Source organism: Myotis davidii, unplaced genomic scaffold (assembly GCF_000327345.1).
Source record: "Myotis davidii unplaced genomic scaffold, ASM32734v1 scaffold79, whole genome shotgun sequence".
NCBI lineage: Eukaryota > Metazoa > Chordata > Mammalia > Chiroptera > Vespertilionidae > Myotis > Myotis davidii.
This window is the reverse complement of record NW_006294339.1, coordinates 7,389,050-7,416,660: the sequence shown is the minus strand read 5'-3', so window position 1 is coordinate 7,416,660 and position 27,611 is coordinate 7,389,050. Positions and strand designations below refer to the sequence as shown.

Here is a 27,611-nt window from a genome sequence, read left to right as displayed (position 1 = left end):
CTTGTGAACTTGGGGAAGGGGGTTCCCTCGGCCCGGATTGCAAGAGGGTTCAGACCAGGCCGAGGGACCCCACCAGTGCATGAACAGGGCCGGGGAGGGACGCAGGAGGTTGGCCAGCCAGGGAGGGATTGTGGGAGGGCTGCAGGGCATGTCCGGCCCGTCTCGCTCAGTCCCTATTGGCTGTACCCCAGCAGCACGCTAATCTATCAGTCAGAGCGTCTGTCACTGGTGGTCAGTGCACAGCAAAGTGAGTGGTTGACCAGCCTTAGCATATCTACGCTAATAAAAGACAAAGATGCTAACTGACCACACCTCCGCTACGCCCACCAGCCAATCAGAAGAGTATGCAAATTAACCCAACAAAGATGGCAGTTAATTTGCATACACAGGCACCCAGGGAAGACTGAAGACAGTGTAGAAGGAAGTCAAGCACTGTAGAAGGGAGCCAAGCGGCGAAGAAGGAAACGGATCGGAGGTAGCAGAGATGGGAACGGAGCTGAGGCAGGGGACATGGGAGGGAGCGAAGTGGTGGAGAAGGGAGGGAGCCAGGCGGTGAGAAGGGAGTGAGCGAGGTGGTGGAGAAGGAAGGGAGCGAGGCGGCAGAGATGGGAGGAATCGAGGCGGCAGAGATGGGATGGAGCGAAGAGGCGGAGAAGGGAGAGAGTGTGGAGGCAGAGATGGGAGGGAACAAAGCAGAGGAGACAGGAGGAAGCCAGGTGGTGGAGGCGGGAGGAATTGAGGTGGCTCCCCTCTCCACTGCTTCACTCCAGCCTCAGGAAGCCCTATTCTTTCAGGAATCTTCCTGCAACAGGCCTCTAGTCATTAGCATATTACACTTTGATTGGTTGAACAGACGACCAGATAACCAAACACTTAGCATATTAGACTTTTAATATAGGACTAGTGGCCCAGTGAATGAAATTCATGCACTGGGGGAGGAAGATGTCCCTCAGCCCAGCCTGCACCCTCTCGAATCTGGGATATCCCTCTCACAATCTGGGACCGCTGGCTCCTAACTGCTAACCTGCCTGCCTGATCGCCCCTAACCACTCTGCCTGCCAGCCTGATCACCCCTAACTGCCCACCCCTGCTGGACTGATTGCCCCCAGCTACCCCCCTCTGCTGACCTGTCCCTAACTGCCCTCCCGCCGGCTTGCTCCCCCCCAACTGCCCCCCTGCACCCCCCCGCCAGTCTGCTCGCCCCCAACTGCCCTGCCCACCAGCCTGATTGCCCCCAACTGCCTTCCCCGCTGGCCTGCTCGCACCCAACTGCCCTCCCCTGCCGGCCTGATCACCTCTAACCACCTCTGCCTCTGCCGCACCACTATGGCTTTGTCTGGAAGGTCTTCCAGAAGGTATCCCAGTCTAATTAGCATATTACCCTTTTATTAGTATAGATAATGAAAATATTTCCAAGATGTTATGCTTGCCTTGGTTCCATAAAGAAAATGTTTCTAAGCCTCTAAACCAGTGGTTCTCAACATTCTGGCCCTTTAAATATAGTTCCTCATGTTGTGACCCCAACCATAAAATTATTTTCGTTGCTACTTTATAACTGTAATTTTGCTACTGTTATGAATCATAATGTAAATAGCTGATATGCAGGATGGTCTTAGGCAACCCCTGTGAAAGGGTCATTTGACTGCCAAAGGGGTCGCAACCCACAGATTGAGAACCACTGCTCTAACCTGTGATATATCAATTAACTTTAAAAAATTAATTTGTTCCCTTTTTAGTTATAAATTTATTTGCAGGATGCTGTTACCTAGTAAGCCAAAATACACAGATGTATGCACAAAGTTATCATTTTAGTTTCATAGCAGAAAATGATCAATTGCACATCAAGTCTTCAGGGACAAATACATTATTTAGTTCATGAATCAATAACAACAATATAAATTAAATTTATACGTACATTGAGACTATTCTCTTATTTAAAACTAGAGGCCTGGCCCATGAAATTGTGCACGAGTACGGTCCCTAGGCCTAGCCTGAGATCAGAGCCATCTTCCGCCAGTTTGCCAGTCCCCAGTCCCACTTCCACCACCCACTCTAGTTCCCCGTTCGCCATTCAGTGATATGAGCTTGTGGGCCAGGGGTGGGACCAAGAGGTAGTCAGTACACCTCAAAGTGATTGGTCAAGCAGTCATTCTGGTTCTTATACTGTTATGGTCGCTGGGCTTTTATTACATTGGATGGCTAAAAACAAGTAACTTTAAAATCACATCAGTATTAGTACCAGACATTTTCCTACTTTAGTTAAAATTTATGTAATAAGCATGATTTGCTCTCTTGTTCTATTTGTTTTCATTTTAAAACGTCTTTAAAATTTTATAGCAAGGCTGTGACTTTTTATAAAGCCCTAAGTTTACATATGATTTTATTGAGATTTATTAAAACAAAAAACTGGAGCTGCCCTGGCCAGGTGGCTCAACTGGTTGGAGCATCATCCCACACACCAAAAAGTTTCAGGTGCAATTCCCAGTCAGATAACTAGTTTGTAGGTTCAATCCCTGCTCAGTCCAGGCACATATGGGAGGTAACTGATTGATATTTCTCACATCAAGGTTTCTCTCTCTCCCCCCTTCCTCTCTCTAAAAATCAATAAAAACATACCCTTGAATAAGGATTAAACACACACATACACACACACACAAAACAACAAACTTGACCTATCATGACTTCTGACATACTGTACAAGTCTGGTATTTTTATTTTCAAAAGGTGTAATTAACTTAACCCACTTATGTGAATGAGACTATATATTGACACATTGAGCTAATAACAGGAAATTAAAATTCTTAATTTTACCTTAAATACACTATAGGAAAGTTACAGACATTGTCCTCCTAATGAGAAACACAAAAAAGTCTGGAAAACTGTCCCCAGGCAGCTATAGAAGGAAACAATTATCCCTCTTTGTCATAAAAGCAGTTTAGTGACTATTACCGGTCATGTATAATCCTAAGTGACTGATATATAAATAAAGAATAAGAATTTGTGCCCTTAAGATCCTTACAATAGAAACATACACAAAAATTAAATTTACATATAGGATATCATGACAGTACAATTAACCTTTTGTATAGTTTTAAGACTTATTGCATAACTTCTACATTTGCATCTTCACATAATAGCAGTAACAATGTATGTATGCAAATATACAGTGCTATGTGCCAGACCTTATTCTTAGTGCTTTATGTATATTAACTCACTCAATACTCATAATCACTCTGGGAGATATATATTATCACATCATTTCTTGACAGATGTGATAGAAATTAAGATGAAGTATAGAAATTAAGTGACTTGCCTGAGAGGATATAACCAGTTAATAACATGGTCAGATTCTGGATATAGATGGCCTGGTTTGAAAATCTCTCTCTTTAACCATTAATAATTATTTCTTACATCAAGTTTATTCTGCTAACATGCATTACAGATAAACACAAGAATTATATATGCATGTGTTCATATTCACATACATGCTAGCAAAACAAAATTGGCACTCAGTTATTGGGGGGTCAAGCACTTCTAAGCATTTCTATCCATCACCTCACTTAATATACAAACACTATGAAATAGATACTTTAATTTCCCCTTTTTACAAAAGATAAAACTAACACATCTAAATATTAGTTAAAATTCTATAATTAGAATGATCTTTTCGAAGTAGTTAAGCCAGCAATTTTCAATTATAGAGAAAATAATTATGAAAATCATACTGGAATATTCAAACCTTTAATGCAGTCTTTTTTTTAAAAAATATATTTTATTGATTTTTTTACAGAGAGGAAAGGAGAGAGATAGAGATAGAGAGTCAGAAACATCGATGAGAGAGAAACATCGATCAGCTGCCTCCTGCACATCCCCCACCGGGGAAGCGCGCGCAACCCAGGTACATGCCCTTGACCGGAATCGAACCTGGGACCCTTCAGTCCGCAGGCCGACGCTCTATCCACTGAGCCAAACCGGTTTCGGCTAATACAGTCTTTTAATGGGCCCTTTATGAAATGAAACCCAACCTCCAATACACTTTGCCAAATACCTAATTAAAATTAAACCCTGGTACACTTAAAACAGGAACTTTCTTAGATCGGGTTTCTTTTCCGCACCTGCATATCCAGTTCTTGGCATCTCTGCCTCAGTTCTTCTTTTTCTGAGAGTGCTTCCTGAAGTTCTTCCAGAGCCCTTTTAAGCTGAAATATAAAATGTCCTAATTGTTAGTAAATCATGTTTTGATACAAACTGAAAAATATGCTTTCATCACAACACATATATACACTGATATTGGAAAAGGTTTTTAAATTTTACCTATTAACAAATAAGTCTTAATATTTTGTTTTTATGTGATGTTTACATATCATTAACATTTAAGGCTAAGGTCCCACAGAAATAAAATTTTATGTAAATCCTTGTGAAATATTTAAGCAAGAGTATTAGCAGATGCACTGCTTAATTTCATCACAGAAAAAAATTAGAACACAAGCTTAAATTAAAATCTTTCTAGAAAAAAATATTTTAATTTGAAATACTTCTTCAGATGAGTGGTGAATTCATGAAAACAAATGTCTAAAAATGTAACAAGAAAAGTTCCTGATGCATTTGCCTCTCCTCTTACCCTTTCCTTTACAACCAGACTGGGTTATATCCAGGCGGAAAGGGCATTTTCCCCCATTAAGAAAGGCATATAATAAAGCCAGGGGAAGGAGACTCAAGTACAAAGTCTTTGAGCTGTTTCTTCAATATTAAGAGAAAGGAAAGCAACTGTGACAAAAATTATATTACCTTAGTACAGCCATGGGCAAACTACGGCCCATTTGAAATGAATAAAACAACACAAAACAAAAAAGATCGTACCCTTTTATGTAATGATGTTTACTTTGAATTTATATTAGTTCACACAAACACTCCATCCATGCTTTTGTTCCAGCCCTCCAGTCCAGTTTAAGAACCCATTGTGGCCCTCGAGTCAAAAAGTTTGCCCACCCCTGCCTTAGTAGATAAATGTGAACTTAGCAGAATTGTTTAAACTGTCTACTACTTCCTAACTATATAAAATGGGTCACATCCTATATAATAAAACCCTAATATGCAAATCGACCAAAAGGCAGAAATATCGGCCAACCAGTTGCTATGATGCTCACTGACCACCAGAGGGCAGACGCTCCCACAGGGGGAGTGCCACTCAGCCAGAAGCCGGGCTCACCGCTGGCGAGCACAGCGGAGGCAGGAGTGTTTCCCGCCACCGCAGTAGCACTAAGGAACAGCGAGCTGGTGGGTGGAAAGGAGTGAGTGGTCCCAGACTGTGAGAGGAATCCCAGACTGTGAGAGGATGTCCAACTGCTGGCTTAGGCCCGATCCTGGGCACAGGCCAGGTTGAGGGATGCCCCACCCCCAACCCCAGTGCACAAATTTCGTGCACCAGGCCTCTAGTATGCATTCTAAGTGTCAGAAGGAAATTCGATACCTTTCAGCTCTTCAAATGATCATAAAAATCTCTGCAGACCAGCACTACTTGTATTCATGAAGGAATGGATAATATTCAATTGAGATCTCATAAACTATCTAAACCTCATGGAGGAAAATAATCTTGTATATGTTCTCTGTAAGCTTTATGACAGTAACTGGCAAGCACTATATCATTGCTTTCAACATCTTCCTCACATACTGAAATACTCACCTGTTGTTCTAATTCTCCAACAGCATCATTTGTAGGAGAGTTCAATATTTCTTTACTCATCAACTAGGAAATTAAAATAGTAAATTAAGTACAATAAACTGATGTTTCTACAGTAAAAATGTTTACTTGAAAGGACAGTGGAACACTTTATAATTTTTCCTTATCTTAATTTGACAATCCTTAGAATATTATTCAAATAAAAATTTTACAGAGGTTTAAGTTAAATAACACAATATTCAAGGCATTATACAAGTGAGGATATTATAAGTAAAGTATGCTTAAAATAAGTACACATATTGAAAACATGTGTACTAAAGAATTATAATCCAAGTTCTAAAAGATGAATAAAAATGAACATAATAAAAATGACTCTTCCATAATAAATATTAACTTTTAAAATACAGCCTTTAAATGAGTGATACAACAGAATTGTGCACCTGAAACCTGTATAACTATGTTAACCAGTGACACCACAGTAAATTCAATTAAAGGGAAAAAAGAAAAAATGAGTGATATGGCAAAATTACTAATTTAAAGAGATTTTAAACATAGGAGTTATATGAAAAAATTTCTTTAAAATAGTTATTTTTGCATATAAAAGGCAGACTTATTTATGTATAGTGACACCTTGAATTCAAACCAAAAATGCACATTCAGAGTACACAGACTTCTAAAGTCCTATATAATGCCCCTTCCAAACTATGGTTGTCCTCAGTAATCCTTCACTCTACTTTCCCTCAGTTTTCCCCTGCTCTGTATCTCTGCCTTTTTAGTCTGATTTTAAGAATAAACATGCATGACATGATTTCTGAATCTTTATGGTTCAACTTTGATAACTGGTCTGGCTTGAACCCAGGCTACCTGGCTCCAAAACCTATTAAGTATCACCATGTTTTCTCACAGTTCTAACATTCTGAAAATGCAAATGTTACACACACATACACATACATACATACACACACATAAATACAAATACACAGAACACACTTTAAAATTTCAGGAGAGATTGCTGTAACTGGCAGAAAAAAGGAGAATAAAAATTCCTACCGCCGAAACCGGTTTGGCTCAGTGGATAGAGCGTCAGCCTGCGGACCGAAGGGTCCCAGGTTCGATTCCAGTCAGGGGCATGTACCTGGGTTGCGGGCACATCCCCACTGGGGGACGTGCAGGAGGCAGCTGATCGATGTTTCTCTCTCTTCGATGTTTCTGACTATCTTTCTCTCTCCCTTCCTCTCTGTAAAAAAATCAATAAAATATATTTAAAAAAAAAATTCCTACCTAGAGAGAGGTTATTTATCCTGCTTAACTGAAGTTATTTAAAGGATCTTGACAATATCAATTTATCTTTTAAATGCAGAAAAACTAATATTGGGCTTGATGTCCTTTTAAGATATTTTTTTTTGGGGGGGGGTGGGGGACAGGGAAGACACAATAGCTAAAAGTAAACATGCTGCAAAGAGCAAATCTATACAAACAGAAAAATATACATCCATAAAATTTATGTGAAGTTTTATAACATTTGGTTTAAGATTTTCATGCATATGTGAATATGACGTAACTTACCTCTTGAATAGCAGTCATGACCACATGTTGAACAGACTCTTCCAGTGTCATTATGTTTTGAATATGTTCTATGATTTAAAAAAGAAATCGATTTTTTCTGAAAAAGAATCTACTCTTTACCCATAGTGCTTTAGCCATTCAATTAATAGCATAAAAATGCATTTACCACATATAATTGTCTATGCAAGTACATTATTTTTCCACAAGAAATATGTCAATTATAAACAAGCAGAGAATTAAAAATATTCATATAAATATTTTTAAATGGTTTATCTACTTATTTTTAATCCTCATATAAGCATGTTTTTATTGATTTTTAGGGAGAAGGAGAGAGAGAGAAATCGATTAGTTGCCTCCTGAATGCGCCATGACCAGAAATGAAACCCACAACATTTTGGTGTAGAGGATGACAATCCAACCAACTGAGCTACCCAGCCAAGGCTAAATCGTTTATTTTAAAGAAGAAAACTTCTAATTTTCTTATAAGGAACAGAAAAAGAAGAGATTGCAATTAATCTTAAAACAATTATGACAATTTCTTCCCTCTTGTTAAAATATTCAGTATCATGGAATAAAATCACATGTATTAAATGAACTTCTAAAATTTTAAGCCCAGAAAGTTTAATTTGATCGCCTATTTAGTTCATTTCAGGAAGGCTTTCAAAGAAAGAAGTTATATAGTTTCCTGTAAAAGCCCATCCAACATTTACCCAGGCTCATCTTAAGGTGATACTGATACAAGCACACATGCAATAAGTTAAGCTGATACTATCCCAATGAGAAAGGAGGAATGATGAGACGTCTTTCATGTATTTGTAGATTTAAATCCATTTCAACTACATGTTTTCTAGCTAAGACAATTTTCTAACAACTTTAAAGACTTCGTATTATCTAATAGTTTTATTATTTTAATAACTCCTCTGGAAACTTCTAAGAAGTTCTTTAAGTCTTTCTTTTATTTGTGAAGCCAACAAGTAGACAGATTCTGATTCTGATATGTACCTGACAACTAAGTGCTATACGAGTGTGTGTGTGTGTGTGTGTGTGGGGGGGGGGGGTTAACTAGAGAATGCACAAGAAGTGGAATGGTTTCCTTTAACTGAATTTTTGGGATAATAGAGTACTTCCAGTTTGCTAAAGTGGTCAAAAAAATGATCATTTTCCTCACCAAAATATACAGGGTACTGTTTACCAAACTAGTTCATTCATTCATGATTAGAATGTTGCAATACCTTGGATGGAATCATTTTGAAAATAAACTTTGCAAAGCATGAAGGTTTGGAAGCAACATTATATTCTGGATGTGTTTTATTTTTACATTTTAATTAAGTTACTTCAAGAATTTTTTTTTCATTTATCTGCTTACTCCTAAAAATTGCAACCCCAGACACATTCCTCCAAAAATAAATTCAAGTAGATAATCCTGATTTTTTAAAATATATATTTTATTGATTTTTTACAGAGAGGAAGGGAGAGGGATAGAGAGTTAGTAACATCAATGAGAGAGAAACGTCGATCAGCTGCCTCCTGTACACCCCCTACTGGGGATGTGCCCGCAACCAAGGTACATGCCCTTGACCGGAATCGAACCTGGGACCCCTCAATCCCCAGGCCGACGCTCTATTCAGTGAGCCAAACCAGCTAGGGCTAGTCCTGATTTTTTAATAATGAAAATTAAGCTATCTCCTTATATTCACTACTTTCTAAGCTTTTATTTATTTATCTAAGAACTGAATTTCCTTTTAAAAATATAAGGACAAAATTGCTAAGTAATGCTTAAAATTATGAAAATACTACATATTACATTAAAATTTGTAAGAAGCAACAAAATTATAATGTAAGGGAAAACTCTAGCTTAACATGCCAATCATAGCTTGAAATAGAACTGATTTATTCAAGTGAAACAAGATAGAAGAACGAATATTTACCAGTACAAATAGAACAGAATCAAAGCCAAAGTTGTTTCTTTAAGAAAAGAGTATTAAAACTGACAAACATGCTAAAATTAAGCAAAAATAATGTGTGAACCCTGAGAAAGAAGACACCTACTAAGAAGGGCTCTTGGTGGTTAACTGGGCTCAAATTTTAAAAAAACCAGAGCCCAGCTCGTCTAGCGTAGGTCAGTGTTTGAGCATAGACCTGTGAACCTGGAGGTCACGGTTTGATTCCCGGTCGGGGCAAATGCCCGGGTTCCAGGCTAAATCACCAGTAGGGGGGCATGCAATAAGAGGGAGCTGATCAATGATTCTCATCATTGATGTTTCTATCTTTCTATCTATCTCCCTTTCTTCCTCTCTGTAATCAATAAAGAATACATAAAACAGATTATCAGCCATTTCTACACAGGAACCTCACATGCAAACTGCACTTCAGGGAGAATCTGCACTTAACTGCTTGCCTGCACTGTGTTTCTTCCATATGAGCCTACTTATAAAGGAATTCCTGAGGCTTTCTCCATCCAATCAGAGATGTGAAGTTCCAACCAACTAGAGTGGCTCTATTCTAATCAATCAGACAGTGCCTTTTGGACCAAACTGTGAGGATTTAGATTCCTCATTTGCATGAGGACTGAAAGATCAGGGAGGAGGGGCGGGCACTCCTTCCCATATAAGCCAGCTCCCCCTCTAGCTCTGAGAGAACACTTTCCCTTTCCACCAAAAACTGAAGACTGTGTCTCCCTGGCTGAGCTGAATGAGCCAGAGAAGAACAGACCACAGAGGAGCAGACCAAAAGACCACAGCAGAGCAGAGCAGACCAGTTCAACCCAAGGCAGACCATGGAGGAGCAGAGCAGAGGCGTCTAGCTGGAGAGGAGCCTGACCCCAAGTCTGCCTCACAGCCCTGCTGTTTTCATAGTTGTGCTGTATCACAGTTGAGCTGTTTTGCCCGTATATAGTTTCCTTCTTCACAGCACCCAAATTGAGGATTCCTATTGGCATTAAATTGGTGCCAATGCCCACTATTTGACAAATGTTATATATACCCAGTAATTGAAATAGAAACAAAGGATTAAAGACAAAATTCAAAAGATCACAACAGAAAAATGCTAAAAATGAGCTTCGATTTGTCCATTTTTAAACACTTACTGAAGTTTTAACTTTACATTCCTTACATTCCAATAGGTAGACCTTTGACATTATCTGTTAGAAATAAAAGCCTCTAGGGAAGTGATGTGCCCTAAACAAAACAGCTAGGTAATGACAGCTGGAAGGATTAATATCAAAATTTCCAGATACTCAATCCCTTTTTATTGATACAGGCAGTCCTCGGGTTACATAGTCGGACGTACTCAGTTTCATGGTTACGTCACCATCTCCCATTTATTTATACTAAAAAAAAAGTTCTGTCATTTTGACGTATGTACATATGTGCTTTATGTTTATTATTATTTATTTACCACAAGTAAAGGTCAGGAACTGTTATCTTTCTTTTAAATTTTTTTTACTGTTTCACTTCATTACTGCTGTGTATGTGCTCCATGTGAGTGACGTAGCTGCTTATGTAGGTGGATTCCAACTTATTGCGAAAATCATGTTTCGTCACATGGTAGTAACGGATCTCCAACATAACCTGAGGGCCTACTGTAACTAGAGGCCTGGGGCACAAGATGAGTGCACTCAGGGGCGTCCCTCAGTCCGGCCTGCACCTTCTCGCAGTCTAGGAGCCCTCAGGGGATGTCCGACTGATGGTGTAGGCCCACTCCAGACATAGTTAGTGCTGCCACAGAGGCAGAAAAGGCTTCCACCGCTGCGCTCGCCAGCCCTGAGCCGGGCTTCTGGCTGAGCGGCGCTCTCCCTGTGGGAGTGCACTGACCACCTGGGGGACAGCTCCTGCATTGTTTGCCCCTGGTGGTCAGTGTGCATCACAGCAACAGGTCATTCTGCCGTTTGGTCGATTTGCATATTAGACTTTTATTATATAGGATTAATGTCAAGTTTTTTTATTTTTCTCCTCCCTGAATTTGCTTTATTGAACTTATCCTATCTCATATGCTCTCTTCTTTCAATAGATAACATGGAATGTGTTTTCTAAGGCCCTGATTAAAATACTTTACAAACTTAGCCCGCCTGGTATGGCTCAGTGGTTGAGCATTAACCTATGAATCAGGAGGTCACCAGTTGGGTTCCCAGTCAGGGTACATGCCCAGGGTTGTGAGCTCAATCCCCAGTAGGGGGTGTGCAGAAGGCAACTGATCGATGTTTCTCTCTCATCGAAGTTTCTATCTATCCCTCTATAAAAATCAATAAAAACATATTTTAAAAATATTTTACAACTTAAGTATCCAACATTTTGTTTTAAAGGTAATGTACTAAAGCCAAGTTTGGCCGGCTCATGCAAAAAACACCAGCATCAAAAATCTTACCACTTAGATCAATGCAAGGCCTTCAGCCAAGTAGATCCTGGTTTGTTCAGTTCATCATTTTATTCAGTATATTCAGCCAAAATGCTTTTCTTCTACTCAGTAGAACATGGATCACTGTGTTTGTTTTTATCAATATAATATACCAATTCCATTTATATCATTAGACTACTTATTAGGAGGATTCACTGGACAGGCATTCTTCTGAAGAGCAGAATATCATCTAAAGAAGCCTGAATCATAATTTAACACCTGCATATTTATTTATAAATCTAAAGGCCTGGTACACAAAATTCATGCATGGGGGTGGGGGAGTCCCTCAGCCCAGCCTGCACCCTCTCCAATCTGACTGCTGGACATCCCTCTCACAATCCAGGACTGCTGGCTTCTAACCGCTTACCTGCCTGCCTGACTGATCGCCCCTAACCAGTCTGCCTGCCTGTCTGATCACCCCTAACCACTCTGCTTGCCTGCCTGATCACCCCTAACCGCCTCTGCCTGCCTGATGCCCCTAACTGTTCCCCTGCCGGCCTGATCGCACCCAAACTGCTCCCCTGCCGGCCTGATCGCCCCCTAACTGCTCCCCTGCTGGCCTGATCACCCCCTAACTGCTCCCCTGCCAGCCTGGTTGCCCCCAACTGCTCCCCTGCTGGCCGGATCGCCCCTAACCATCTCTGCCTCAGCCTCCACCACCGCAGCTTTGTCCACAAGGTCATCCAAAATGACGTCCGGAAGGTCATTTGGCTGTCCGGTCTAATTAGCATATTATACTTTTATTAGTACAGATTCTGAATCAACCTAAGGTTCTATTATCTTACAAGTGAAAGAGATACTATATCAAATGAATAAGTACAATATTTACTGATTATCCACTAAGTCTTAAGCAATGAACATATTAAACTAATTAAATTAAAATACATTATATATAGCCACTGAATATGAATCTCAGAATCCAGTTATAATTATGATACTCAAGACTGGTAACTTTTTAGTGGCAGAGCTGTGCTAGAATTCCTATTTTCTGGCTTACATCTCAGGGTGCTGTCAACCAGTAACAGGATACTTTAGTGCTATTTTCTATAGAAATGTAGGTTGTTTATAGAAAGTACATATTCTCAAATGACAGAAATTCACTTACCTTGCTTCTTTTCACAGTTGACCGCACAACCTAAAATAAGCTGCAGTAACCTCCCAAGCTCCACAGAATCTGAACTTTCAGTTATTCGATTTAAATCAGGAATAAGTTCTTCAGAAATCTGTTGCCCCAAAAACTGTGGTATTGAAACAATAAATTAAATCATTCATTTATGTAGGCTACAAAAAATTTACTGCATTTAATTATTACTAGAAAAATTATAAATAGGTTCCTAAAATGACTCAGATAAATTAACAAATGATACACCCAAAATACCGACTAAAGCCAGTTAGTAAAGTTCAAGCCACCTCCCAAAATTTTGAGTAACAAACCAAAAGCAACTAAAATGCTTTTGTACAAAATATCCTTTGATCTCACTACAAAAAAAAGGATTGTTTAAGAAGCCCCTGGCCTGATCTATTTTGACAATACTTAGGCCTTTTCATTAAAAAAAAAAAGATATATGTTATGCCAAAGAATATTCATGATATTTTGATATATAATCAGTTAAGAGAATCACAAAATAAATCATCACACATAAACAACAAATCTAATGAATTAATCTTTCCTGACCTGATCTTTCTTTTTCAGCTAATTAAGAGTTTTTGTGGCATTAGAAAAAGCTTCAAAATGAGTTTTAGGCATAAATAAATTGAAAAATTTCAGTCTTAAAATTATTTGGAAGAAATAACAAGCTAAACTGGGACAACTTTAAAAAATAGAAACATAATTTTGTAATGGCAATTGCTACCATTTCCAAACATTAAGCAATAAACCTTGTTATATCAAATAATCCTAGCAGTGAACTTATGATGCTGAATAAGAAAAAAAATACTTAAATGTACTAGCTAATGTGTTTAATACTACTTTTACTTTGCATTTCCCCCAATTCATTTGCAAAAGCATAATTTCATAGTATATTTGTGCTACTGTTTGCATTGCAAATAGCTATCAAAGCAATGTTTTAAATATGAAATAATTGCAATTTCATTATAAGGTCTACTTTACAGCATTGCATAAAATCAAATCATTTGGAGGCAATTCTATTTCAAAATATAATCAATTTAAACAGTATCAATATAGAAGCAACATTATTTCCCAAATCAATATATTAAGTTTAAGCCTGTTTATGTTCACATAATTTGAATGTTCTAAAAATGGCAAAAAGATATATATACATTATAAATTATTTTCCAGTAATATGTTATAAATGAAAAGCCAAGTCATTTTTCAGTGTCATATAATTATCACATAGCATTTTGTAGTTAAACAAAGTCATATTTTCTCATACCTCGCTGTAATAACTCATAATTCCTTGAAGTACCTTCTTTAAATTACTAGCCTAATAGGGGGAAAAAATAACAAATTTCACAATTTCATAATGAAAGAAAATGTATGCCAAGGTGAAAGACAACAGAAACTGCCCCCTGATAAAAATAAAAAATATACTATATGTTACAGTTCTACAAATATTAAGTACATGATAATTTTTAAACACTGAAGTGTTAATCAGTTTGAGTGAAAGAAAATAATGTCTGCATGCTTACAAAGTTTAACCAGGGTGATTCTATTTAAAATGAGACAGAATGAAGTCAAGTACCAACTTTAAAGATTTAGCACGTCCATGCTCAGTCATGAGCGAGTAATAGGTCTAGACTTAATTTTCCTGACACAAACTACTAGAAAACAGAAGAAGATACAAGGGTCAATTGTTTTCAAGCTGTAGCCAACAAGTAATATAGAACTATAATTTCTGAGATAAGGAAAACAAAAAAAGATGACCCCTACACTATCCAAGATTTCTTTCTAGAGGCAATTTTCACACCATAGCACAGGGCCTGATGTTCTTGTTGAGTTGAAGAGAGAGACATCAGATGTTCATGAAGATCACAGTATTTAGAATTTGCAGGGCAGACAAATGAAAAATTGAGAGCTATAGAGAAAAAGAACTCCAGGAATCTGCATTAATGGTTCCTTTGACGCTATGACTGAATATTAATTTGCATGTGCACGGGTAAAACTCAATGAGATTTAACAAAAATAATTTCCAAGGAAAGAACAATCCTGGGAACTATAATCTGAACAATTCTCAATGATTATAGAAGCCAGAAACTGAAGAAATTCCCACCAGCCAGGGTGAAGAGACTATGCTGTATAGACAAGCATTCACTAATAACTCCCAAAGATCACAACTTAGTAGTAGGTCTAACATAGCCCTAGAACAGCGGTGGAGAATGTTTGGCTTGCAGAATCATTTGGTCTGGCCCTGCCAAGGCATTAGGAGTGAATTAATTAAATGTTTGACCAAATATAGCAGGCTAATTTTTAAGCTGATAATTTTGTATGGCCCGAGAATTATGTTATAAATATCCAAATGGCCCTTGGAAGAAAAATGGTTCCCCAGCCCTAACGAGAGAATCTGCTTTCCACACCCCAAAACCTTTAAAAAAATGACCCAGTGATCCCACTTCTAGGAATTTATCCGAAGAAACCTGAAGCACCAATTAGAAAGAATGTATGCACCCCTATGTTCATAGCAACATAATTTACAATAGCTAAGATCTAGAAACAGCCCAAGTGCCCATCATTAGATGAATGGATAAAAAAGCTGTGGTACATTTATACCATGGAATACTATGCAGCAGTAAAAATAAAGAATCTCTTATCCTTGAGACAGCATGGAGGGACCTGGAGAGTATCATGCTAAGTGAAATAAGTCAGTCAGAGAAAGATAAGTATCACATGATCACACTCATATGTGGAATCAAATGAACAAAATAAACTGATGAACAAGTGGATTCAGAGACTTGAAGCATGGAACAGAGTGTGGAATCTCAGAGGGAAGGCAGGGGGATGGGGCGGGGCAGGGAGGTAATCAACCAAAGACCATGTATGCATATATGCATAACTCATGGACACAGACAATAGGGTGCTGAAGGCCTGGGGCGGGAGCGGGTTGGAGGGGGTCAATGGGGGGGAAAGGGGGACATATGTAATTCTTTCAACGATAAAGAATTATTTTTTTAAGAAAAAGGATCAAACTGATTCACAAGTATCTTAACTGGCTGCAAGAACAAAGTCTAACACACTATAAAATACAAAAAAAACCTCAACACTAAACAATAATGCTCAAACTAGCTAGCATCCAATAAAAAATTACCACACATGTGAAAAAGCAAGAAAATGTGTACTATAACGAGGACAAAACTCAAGTCAATGAAATAGGCCCAGAAATGAGAAATGAAAGAATTAGAAGATAATGTTATAACTGCTAGTTTAAAAATGTTCAAGGATTTCAATAAAAACAGGGATATAAGGAGACATATGTACTACTATTTGTAATACTTTAAACCATTTAAAAAAAAACTAAAATAAAACAAAACAGGAATATAAGAATGTAAAGTTTGTTGTTGTTTTTTTAAAGAACCAAATAAGGAGTTGTTCACTGGATAAAAAAGCAAGACCCAACAATTAGGTGTCATGAAACACTTCTAATACAAAAACTTAGAGATTAAAAGAACAGAAAAAAAAAACACTAAAGCAAAACATAATAATAAAAATGAAGTTGCTACATTAGTACCAGACAAATTAGACTTCAGAACAAGGGATATTATAAGGGATAAAAGAAAGATATTTCATAATGGTAAGTATATTCATTCATATTTTAGGACATAAAATTAATGTATATAAACCTAATAATAGAGATTAAATCATGAGATTTAGAAATTAACAGAATTTAAAGAAAAAACTGACAAATCCACAATCATCATTAGAAATTAAAGGAGTCCTTCTACCTTGATAAAATAATCAGACAAGAAATCAATAAAGATATAAAAGATACAAACAGTATTATCAATAAACTTGACATAAATTGTAGAACTGCAGAATACAAATTATTTTCAAGTATATATGGAATATTCACCAAAGACAGATCAGATATTAGGCTATAAAATCAGTCCAGGAAATTTAAAGGAATTTCTTAATATCAAAATGGAATTAAATTAGCAATTAAGAAATTTTTTTAAAGTTACTTAAAAATTCTAATTTTTTAGAATTTAAAATATTACTTCTAATTAACCCATGGATCAAAGGAAAAAGCACAAGGAAAATTACCAAATATTTTGAAGTGACTGAAAATAAGAACACTGCATGTCAAAATATGGGGGATGTGTCTAAGGCAGCCGTGGGCAAACTAAGGCCGGCTGCCGTTTGAAATGAATAAAACTATTGGGGAAAAAAGACCTACCCTTTTATGTAATGATGTTTACTTTGAATTTACATTAGTTCACACACACACTCCATCCATGCTTTTGTTCGGCCCTCCGGTCCAGTTTAAGAACCCATTGTGGCCCTCGAGTCAAAAAGTTTGCCCACCCCTGGGCTAAGGCAATGCTTCATAAGGGGGGGAGGGGGCGGGGGAGAGGACAAAGATCCAAAACTGATGATATAAGCTTCCACCTTAAGAAGCAAGAAAAAGAAGTGAATATGTAAGTAGAAGAAAGGAAATTTAAAAAAAAGATTAAAGAGAAAAATCAATAAAACAAAACATAAGCTAGTTGTTTGGAAAAAACAACAATAAAATTCAAAAAGATTGATTGAACCAGACTTATCAAGACAAAAATACAAAACACATAAATTACAATATCAGGAAAGAAAGAGGAAAAAAAAAACAATTCAAACATCCATCAATAAGTGAATGTGGTATAGTAATGTAACGAAATAACACTTAGTAAATCTACTGTTAATACAGTCAACATGAATGAGTCTCAAAAACATTATACTGAGTAAAAGATGCTAGAGACAAAGAGTACAAAATGTTTGATTCCACTCATATGGAACTCTAGAAATGAAACCTTTAGAGACAGAAAGCAGATCTGTGGCCAACTGGGGCCAAGGTAAGAATAAGAATTAATTGGGAAGGGGCATAAGCACATATTTTAGATTAATAAAAATTTCCTATCTCTAACTATGATGATAGTTATATAGGAAACATACATGTGTCAAAGCTCAAACTGCATACAATAAGTGCAACCTTAAGTTAATTTTTTTTTAAAAATTTAGTTGAGCTTAGTACTAATTTTAGAACCAATGCTTGGATCAAGTGGGTTCTTCAATTCATTCTGCATACCTTTATCCTCCAGTTGTCGGCAATATCCTCCTTAATTCGGCTTAACCAAGATTCATTGAACCAAGCTGCATCACTGAAACAAAAATACAAATGCTAAACATGTAAAATACCAAATTCAGTCAACAGAAAAAGTTACTTCATATTTTAAAGCCTGTCCTTAATAAGAATAGTACATATTATTTAGAAGATCCTCTAAATTTTTTGTTATTCCTAATGACTTATTTTAGAATTTCTCATAATAAACTACTTAAGTGATTAACAACTTCAATTTAAGAAACATTTACTAAATATGTCAACAGGTATCCTGAAAGTAGGAAGATGTGAAAGTCCCTATCCTAAAGGAGAAAAAAAAAGAGAAAACTAATTTTTCATGTCTACTATGTCTCAAGCACTGTGCTTAATGTTTTTCCATATTATTTCATATAAATGTCACATTAACTTGGGCAAACTATTTTTTTTCAATCTTACTTTTCAGAGAACTGAGGATGAGAGAACCTAAATAATTTGTCCCAAGTGAAATTAAAATTAGTATCTGGCAAAACCCCAAACAAATTTCACTGTAACTGAGTAGAATGAGTATAAAGAGAAATCTACAAGGACAAATTTAGTTTTAAACTAAGTACTATTGATATTGAAGGTCAACACACAAAAAAAACCTGCTGTATCAATATGTATGTATTAAATAAGGTCTAGAACAGCGGTTCTCAACCTGTGGGTCGCGACCCCTTTGGGGGTCAAAAGACCCTTTCACAGGGGTCGCCTAAGACCATTGGAAAACACATATATAATTACATATTGTTTTTGTGATGAATCACTATGCTTTAATTATGTTCAATTTGTAACAATGAAATTGGGGGTCACCACAACATGGAGAACTGTATTAAAGGGTCGCAGCATTAGGAAGGTTGAGAACCACTGGTCTGGAAGAATGACACTAACCGTAAATAATGGACTATATTAATAGATTATATTTAAAACAAATATTTGGATACTTGCTCTGAGTAAGGTATTAAGCAAGGTTAATCTGAAGATAAATAATTTACTCTTCTGACTCTTAGAGAAGTAATTATTAAAGGGAAAAATAGGAAGCAAAAATAACTATACTCAAAGGAGAATGAGATAAATGCTTTAAGCGTTAAGCCAACACGACAAAATCAGAATATAGTGCTAGAAGACGTCTTAAAGGTCCCATCTAAATCTTGACTTTACAGATAAGCAAATAAAGTGAGGAAAGAAATCAAAGTATTATTTTTCATGGCAGTATCTTGAATTTAAAATGCAAAGCTGAAATTAGAAAACAGTGATTAGCTTTTCAGAAACTGTCTGCCTTAGATGTTCTAATTCAGAAGCTCTCACTTCTGACAGGAGTAACCAAAAATGGCTTCACCACTTTAAATTCCTTTATTTTGAATTTTAACTGTTTTCTTTTTTGTTAATCCTCACCTGAGGAGGATTTTTTTTTCTGATTTTTAGAGTGGAAGGGATTAAGATGTTGGCAAGGTAGGTTTCATTCTGAAGTCTGTTCTCTTGGCTTGTAGGCAGCTGCCATCTTGCTATGTGTGCTCACATGATCTCTTCTTTGTACGTTTGCAGGGAGTGACCTCTCTGATTTCTCTTTTTATAAGAAGTCTAATCCTAGCAGATCAGGGCCCCCACACTTACCATCTGATTAACATTAATGACTTCCTTAGAGGCCCTATCTCTAATACAGATACACAATGAAGCCCTACACAGTTAAGTCTTCAGCATATGAATTTTGAAAGGGCACAAATATTCAGTCCTTGAGAAATACTTGCTGACGTGTCCATAAATATATACTAGGTGTATCGGTTAACAATGTGGATATTATAATCAAAGAAAACCCTATAATTTCAAGAGAAACATCAAAAGTGCTTTATTCAAAGTAATGTCCATCACTAGCTACACATTCCCCCCAATCTTTCAGCTAATTTGTGGATACCGTCCCAATAGAACTTTTCTTGTTTTGAAGCAAACCATTCAGGGACCCAATTTTCCACTTCTTCCTGTTTTAAAGTGCTCTCAGAAAGTGCGTGTGCCATCAATGGGAACAAGTGGTAATCTGAAGGAACAAGTTCTGGTGAATACAGCGGATGGGTAACACTTCCCAGGCAAGATCTTTTAATGTGTCTTTAACTGGTTTTGAAGTGTCTGATGGTGCGTCATCATGAAGCAAAATTAATTTGCCATGTCTTCTGGCACATTTTGGTCATTTCACTATCAAAGCATGGTTCAAATTGATTATTTGTCATAGCGATCAGTATTAAGATTTCACCTGGTTTTAGAAGCTCATAATACACCACACCTTCCTGATCCCACCAAACACAGAGCATTGTTTTTTTTCCGAAGCGATTTGGCCTTGCAGTTGATGTGATGGTTGACCTGGATCAACCCATGATTTTGTGCACTGGGGATTCTCAAAATAAATACACTTTTCATCGCCAGTCACAATTCGATGCAAAAAAGGCTTTCTTTTGTGCTGCTGAAGCAACATTTTACTGATGGCTTTTTGGTTTTCCACTTGTCTTTCGTTCAGTTGAGGTGGCACCCATTTTTCTTCCTTTTAAAATCTTTCCCATTGCTTGCAAACGATCGGAAATTGTTTGCTGAGCAATGTTTAATCTTTCTGCAAGTTGTTTTTGAGTTTGACACCCATCTTCAACCAATAATGCTTGTAATTATGGGTCTTCAAACTTTTTTGGTTGACCTGGATATTCTTTGTCTTTCACATTGAAATCGTCACTTTTAAAGCATTTAAACCAGCATTCACAAGTATCTTGAGATGGAGAATGCTCACCATAAGCTTCCCGAAGTATTCAGCAGCACTTTTCTTCAAAATAAAGTAATGAATTAAAACTTTCCGCAAATGTTCTTTTTTGGCACAAAATTCAACATTTTTAAGTGTAAAAAATATCTATGTTAACACCTTCAGAAAATTTGACATATGAAGTTTTGAAGCTTGTTGTCAATACAACAAAATAGAATACATATCAAATTGCATATATATCGACATATGTGTAACTCCATCTATTGAGAAAAATCTGAATTATTAACCAGTACAACTAGTATTTCCTGCTTCTTTCTTATAAACAAATCCATTCTTCTCAAACAATTAAAATGACAGTCAATCTTTGGCATTATTAAACTTGATATCTAACCTCAGAACTCTCTGGACATTTATCCTCCTTTTACTTTTTGCACTGCCACATCTACATGCCTTTATACTCTTGGCCCCAGTAGTTAGCTCCTTTTCTCATATTTCCCAGAACTTCTGTGAAAATCAAGAAGCACCATGTAAGAAAGGGATATGAGACTAAAAAAGCAAATTATGATCCAACTGTCTTCAAATAAAACTAGGTGAGAATCAGTACACAATAATTTTTAACTCCACCTATGGCATTTGTCTTCTGACACTTTTACCAACTAAACTCAGGTAGTAATTAATGCCTACTGATTACTATATATATATCACAATTATATTGCTTCAATGAACTGATACTGCTCTCCTTGAATAATCAAAAGGCCTTTTGTGCTCAACACATCAAGTTGTGATCTGTAATTTGGACATGTACACCTAGCCTTTCATTTAGTCATCTATCAGTAGGGGATCAAGATACTAGATTTCAATGATTATAGCTGACTTGGAGCACTGGCTTTAGAGTCAGGTCAAACTGATGGTATTTTGTTATGGCAACCTCAGAAAACTAATATCATTGTAGTTACAGTTTTCCTACATACATTTAAAACAGAGAGATACATAGTATGTAGTCAAACTAAACATAATTAAGGAACTACAGAACCCTAGCAATAACCCCATGACTCCCACATCTAAGTTATATAGTTTAGGCATTGATTTTTAAGATTTCATTATATGGAAGCTGACACTATGTTAAACATGAGATACAGTTCTAGAGGATAGGAGATCAAAGAGTCATTGTACCATATCAGGTCTCTTCTATTGTGGCTTGGTATAAAGTTACTAAAAGCACCTTCGGCTAGCACTGCTGGGGTGAGTACGCATCCGCTATGGAAGCTGACACTATGTTAAACATGAGATACAGTTCTAGAGGATAGGAGATCAAAGAGTCATTGTACCATATCAGGTCAAAATGGGTCTCTTCTATTGTGGCTTGGTATAAAGTTACTAAAAGCACCTTCGGCTAGCACTGCTGGAGTGAGTGAACACACATCCGCCTTACATCCATACCAACCACAATGTAGCTGTATCTACACCAATACCTACAATATACTGCAATAAAAAAAGGCCAGGTGTATATCCTTATGACAAAAAAAATAATGATGACATCCCCAAATCATCAAGAAAGAATCATATTCAGAATGCTTGGTTCTGGCTAATTAAATCACTTGAAACCAATCAGGGTATAAATAAACAAAACATTTAAGAAACATCTTTAAAAAAGGCAATAAGAAATATTTCAGAATGACAGCCTCCCCAAAAAGTTAACATGTTAAGCTTATCTCTTAAAATGTTAATCTTGAGTTAACTATGTGTCTATTTAAATTAGACCATTTTGAATATTCCAAGGAATGAGAATTTTTATACTGTTTTAAGTTGTTTTTCTAAGAGTGGTAAAGAATTTTTGCTAACCCATCTATGGGGGTTTTCAATCACAACAAACCTTTATAAAATAATAGCAACTATTCAATAGAAAATCTCTGACTATAAAATAAGATAGCAGAGATAGGATTCTGGTCTCATTGAAGATACATTATCATGAAAGTAAGCTTATACAAAATCAATGACTATTAATTAATAAATTATGACTACAGAATTGCCCATGTTTTTTCTACTAAGTGCATACCTCATATTGTAGATGTCATAACCCTAATTCTTATATAATGTTTGGCAAAAATCAGGAAATAATGGGGTTAAGAACTTTTGATATTATGTATTTAAATAAAATGGGCCTAACCCAAAGAGAACTGCTTTATTAGTTTAGGTTCCCTAGGATTTGTAACTTTAAATTTCATTTATACAACATTTCATTATTGGTGGATTCATACATTTACTCTTAGTTTAAATATAGGTTTAAAAAGTTAACATTTTTTCTAAATCCAGTATTTTGTTTGCATTGATAACTTCAAATGACAAGAGTATATCCAAAGGAAACATTTTAAGCAATTATACCATTAATTTAACCTGTTCCTTTCAGTTACTATAGGTTGTGGAAGTGATCAGAACAAGTTTAAAATTAACATCTCTGGAATAGAAATCCTGATTGCCCATTTAAAATTAAGACATATCTTTATTAATAAAGATTAATCAGGTGATATACCTTTTTGTTTCGTAGATGCAAGAATGCTTTGATACCATATGTGTGTCATCACTGAATAAAGTTTCAATAACCTTTAAAATACAGTTTAAGTTTTCTTCCTTGGTATTGGGTTTACAATTCTTTCAGGAAGAACCAGGACCACTACTTACATTTGATGAAGAACTTGTGCCATAGCAACTCCATTAGTCAGCTGTTTTACATCCTGACAAGGTGCAGGGGTATTGAATGTCTGCAGCTAAAAGGACATAAAGCAAATGACTTTACTGCCTCTTTACACCTACCAGGTAGCATTACCAACCTCCCCTCAAACACACACACACACACACATATATATACATATAAACATATATATGAAAATTAGAGAGAAAAATAGCTAATTGACCTGTTTTGTTTAAATTAAGACCCTGCCATACAAGTAAAACTAATAAGTTTCTGTGACTGTGTAATATTTTTAGAAAAATGAATACTTAACATTTCATAAATCATAAAAATATACCTTAAGTCAAATATACTGATGTCATGTATGAAGTACTTCTGACTTTCTGAAAGCCAAGCATGGAACTCCTACATATAGTATGTTTTTTGTCTATTTTGGGGAGAATAACATCAGAAAAAGAACTTCAAGATAACCTAACATTTGCAAGTGAAAATTTCAGTCATATCATTTGATAGGAAAACAAAGGCTAGAATGTCAAGTCTAAAACTACTACTTAGGTTATTGATGAGCTCTAAAATAAGGCAGGACTTCCGCCTGCTATCCAAAATTAGCCTTAGGGCATGAACAGACCAAAGCCCATCTACCATGTCAAGTTCTTTCTATCTAATTTGGCTTTAGATATTACAACTTTTCAAAGCTCTATTTGTTAAACATTCATGCACATATTAAAAAGGGAAGTTAAAATGGTGGCATCATTTTCTAAAAAGCAAACACAAGATAGAAAAATTTTTAAAAAGCATATTAGTCCTGGCCAGTGTGGCTCAGTTGGTTGGGGAGTCTTCCAGTATACTAAAAGGTTGTCACGTTGCTGATTCAATTCCTGGTCAGGACATATACCTAATTTGTGGATTCAACCCCAGGTTGGGGCACGTACGGAAGGCAACCAATCAATGTTCTTTCTCACCTCTTATCTCTCTCTCTCTCTCTCTCTCTCTCTCTCTCTCTCTCATATCCACTCTCTCTAGAATCAATAAGCATGCCCTCCAGTGAGGATTTTTAAAAGGCAAATTATAACAGAGCAAAAATGGATCATCTACTTTCTAGAAATCTAATCTCAACCCATAATGATCTTTAACTCAATATACTATGATTCTTTTTTCTCACATATATTCATCTCCTTTAGTTTACCACTTACATTAATCCAATAAAATTCCCTCTCACCATAATTCACCTTTAGTGGTTGTGTATATTTTGAGATTCTATAAATCTGTCTCCCTTATCCTAATGCAACATGGAAGAATGACATAGACTAACTCTAGCCACAGTTACTTTAAAAGTACACAAAGATACTTTACTGAGCTTCTACTCTATGTGGGACACTGTAATACAGGGCAGATTTACCAAGGAAAATTATCAGGTTTCTACCCTAAAGTAGCCTCAATCAAGAGATAAGGAGAGGAAAAAAACATAAAAATCATTTCTAGAAAATGTGATCTGTAGTCCAGTGATTGTAGTATGCACAAAGTGTTCTGAAATATACCAGTCAACTAATCTAATTAGGTCTTGTATTTAAGAAAGACTATTTAGAGATGGTTCCTAGATGGAAAGTCGAGTAAATAAAGTGTCAAGGGAAGGAAAACTTCAGAAAATAGGGACATAATAAAAGCACAAGTATAGGAAAAGAGATGGTATTTTCAGGCAACATGCAGTTCAGAATTACTGGAATTCTAGTGCAAAGAGGGACGGGAAAGGGGTGAGGACAGTCAGGGGTCAGGCCTCTGAAGAGCCATGACAAAAAGTTTGGCCTTATCCTTAATGGTGTCATCGATATAATGAAAAACAGTAAGAACAGCTTCTACTTCACAAGATGGTTGTGAGAATTAAATTAACTGGTAAACACTGTACTTAGATTAGTGCCTGGCACATGGTATAAACTCAATAGCTGTTAGGACATTCGCTATGACTCAAGGTTTCTGGATGTGTGGGGTCTAAGAACAATAGATATCACAAGCTCCAGACATATAAAATCAGAAAATCCCCAAGTGATTCTAATGCACATCAGTTTTGTGGGAACACTGCTCTGGGTGATGAAGAGAGTGACATCTTTAGTATGTTTTAGAAAATGGAAGAGAGTATTGTAGTATGCACAAAATGGTTGATGAAATTGAGTAAGGAAGTGGAGGCCTTAGAGAAAACAAGCTTAAGGACAGTGCATTGAGGTGTCGATGAAAGTTCAAGAAGTTTAAAAAACTCAAGAAATGTGACCATAAAGGGAAGGGGCAATACAAGAAGTGGTGGCTCTTCGTTCTCTCCTGTTGAGACAGAGAAGATTGGAGCAAGTTTGCATGTGGAGAAGGAGGAGCCCATGGAGAGAGGAAGAAGTAGTAAATACAGAAAGGGGAGAAGAAAGAGCAAAGTTTTAGAAGAGGTGGAAAGGATGGGATGCAGAGCCAGAGCCAAAGATGAGGAGGTCATTTTCCTGAGGGGGAGGAATGTTGGGGGCTCAAACAGGGTACTGATAAAGGTTTTCAAAGAGAAATGTGTGGCTATTCTTAATCATAAAGCTGGGCAGTGTTATGGGTACAAGTGGATTTGGCTGTAGCGGCATTTGTAGAGGTAACAGTCTGCACAGTAATTCCATTTTCTCCACAGTGTTTCAGCAGCCTGAGAACTGGAGAAGCAAATGACCAATTACACTCTGCCATCTATGATTCCTCATGACTTGGTTTATAATGTTTGTACAGTTTTTAAGAAATGTTGCCTTCCATTGTAAAAGCACACAGCTCTGCCAACCACTCCAATCAAAATAGAAAGTTCTTTAATTTTTCTTGATATTGGTCTTCCTCCGTGCCTTATACAAAGTAGGGACTCAATAAATACTGGTTAAAAGAATGGACATAGTCACCTAATACTTAAAAATATTGCAATACAATTCAAGAAAGCCCTACACTTCTCCACCACTTCATATTTAAGTCAATGACATCATAAACACTGCATTTACTACGCTAGTCGATGTTTAGCGCAACCATGCAACAAATTAGGATACACTCTCTAATTAGCCACTTGTTTTAACAAAACACATCATTAGAAGTAAGGTTGCCCTGCCTATGACAGTCTTAAATACAGTACCCAAACCCCAATACTTACTGTAAGTGAAAATACACACGAACAGTTAATTAGCTAATTGCTCTAACTCAGAAGCCCTGGACACTTGCATTCCACTTAAAAGCAAGCTAATTACCTCCAAAGTGCTCCAGTTGCTTTAAATAATGGTAATTTCCAATATGCTTGACAAAGCACCAGAAACCTTCCCTGATGTCTCATTCTTTTGAATTATGTGCATTAGGAGATCGCTTGGGAATGTCATCAACCAATTGCCACCTCACGATCCAGTCCGCTTACATTCCATTTTGCACACAGTACCTTACACAAAACTCAACAACTGGTTTGGGCATGGGCATCAATAACATCTTGTGGATCCTCCAATAACGACTTAAGAAACCACATCACTGCCAGCTCTCCAACAGCTGAGCACCTCCAAAAGGTAAGACATCATTTTGAGGAAGGGAATAAATGGGGGCGGGTCCTGCCTGTCCAAACCCAACACAAATGAACAGAAACACTAGGCATGGCTCAAGTACAAACAAAAATGCCAAGACTCTTCCTTTCAGGAAAATGGTTGGAGGGGTGGGATGGGGGTGGGGGGGGGCAGCGAGAAACAGGGAATAGGAGCCCCTACCCCAATATCTTTTTCTCCTCAAAATAGGCGTAAACATCTCTTCTAAGTGGCTTGTGCAAAATCGGATGCCCAGGTGGCACGGAGTAGCACTAATCCAAGAACTAAAACCACCTCTGGCCCCCTGTACACACGGAGCGAGGCGGCTGGGGTGGAAGGGAGGTTTCCAGAGGGGGCCTGACTCCCAAGTGGCACAAAGGTCCCTGTGAGAAGGCCGCACAGCAGATGGAAGGTGAGCAGATGGACGGTGAGCAGGGCTGTGACCCAGGAGTCCAGCACCTGGTCACGGGGCAGGAGGAAACGGGCCGGGGAAGAGCAGAGGGGCTGGGCCCACTGGGGATGTGCCTGCAACCAAGGTACATGCCCTTGACTAGAATTGAACCTGGGACCCTTCAGTCCACAGGCTGATGCTCTATCCACTGAGCCAAACCAGTTGGGGCTTCTTTAAATGTTTTAAAGCATCAAACTATATAGGTAGGTACATTGTTATTAACTTAATTAGGGTACTCCTAAGGCTTAGGAAGAGCCACACTAA

General features: G+C 37.2%; 1 protein-coding gene across 1 annotated transcript in view; it reads right to left on the bottom strand.

Annotated features, from left to right (window-relative positions):
* Positions 1-27,611, bottom strand: part of HOOK1 (hook microtubule-tethering protein 1) — a 59,159-nt gene that overhangs the window by 29,904 nt on the left and 1,644 nt on the right. The window contains exons 2-8 of the mRNA XM_006768377.2: positions 23,333-23,418; positions 17,869-17,941; positions 14,032-14,082; positions 12,744-12,876; positions 7,247-7,314; positions 5,684-5,746; positions 4,116-4,199 (exon numbers count right to left, since the gene is read on the bottom strand). Of these exons, the coding sequence (XP_006768440.2) occupies positions 4,116-4,199; positions 5,684-5,746; positions 7,247-7,314; positions 12,744-12,876; positions 14,032-14,082; positions 17,869-17,941; positions 23,333-23,418 (558 nt within the window). The remainder of the gene's footprint in view (positions 1-4,115; positions 4,200-5,683; positions 5,747-7,246; positions 7,315-12,743; positions 12,877-14,031; positions 14,083-17,868; positions 17,942-23,332; positions 23,419-27,611) is intronic.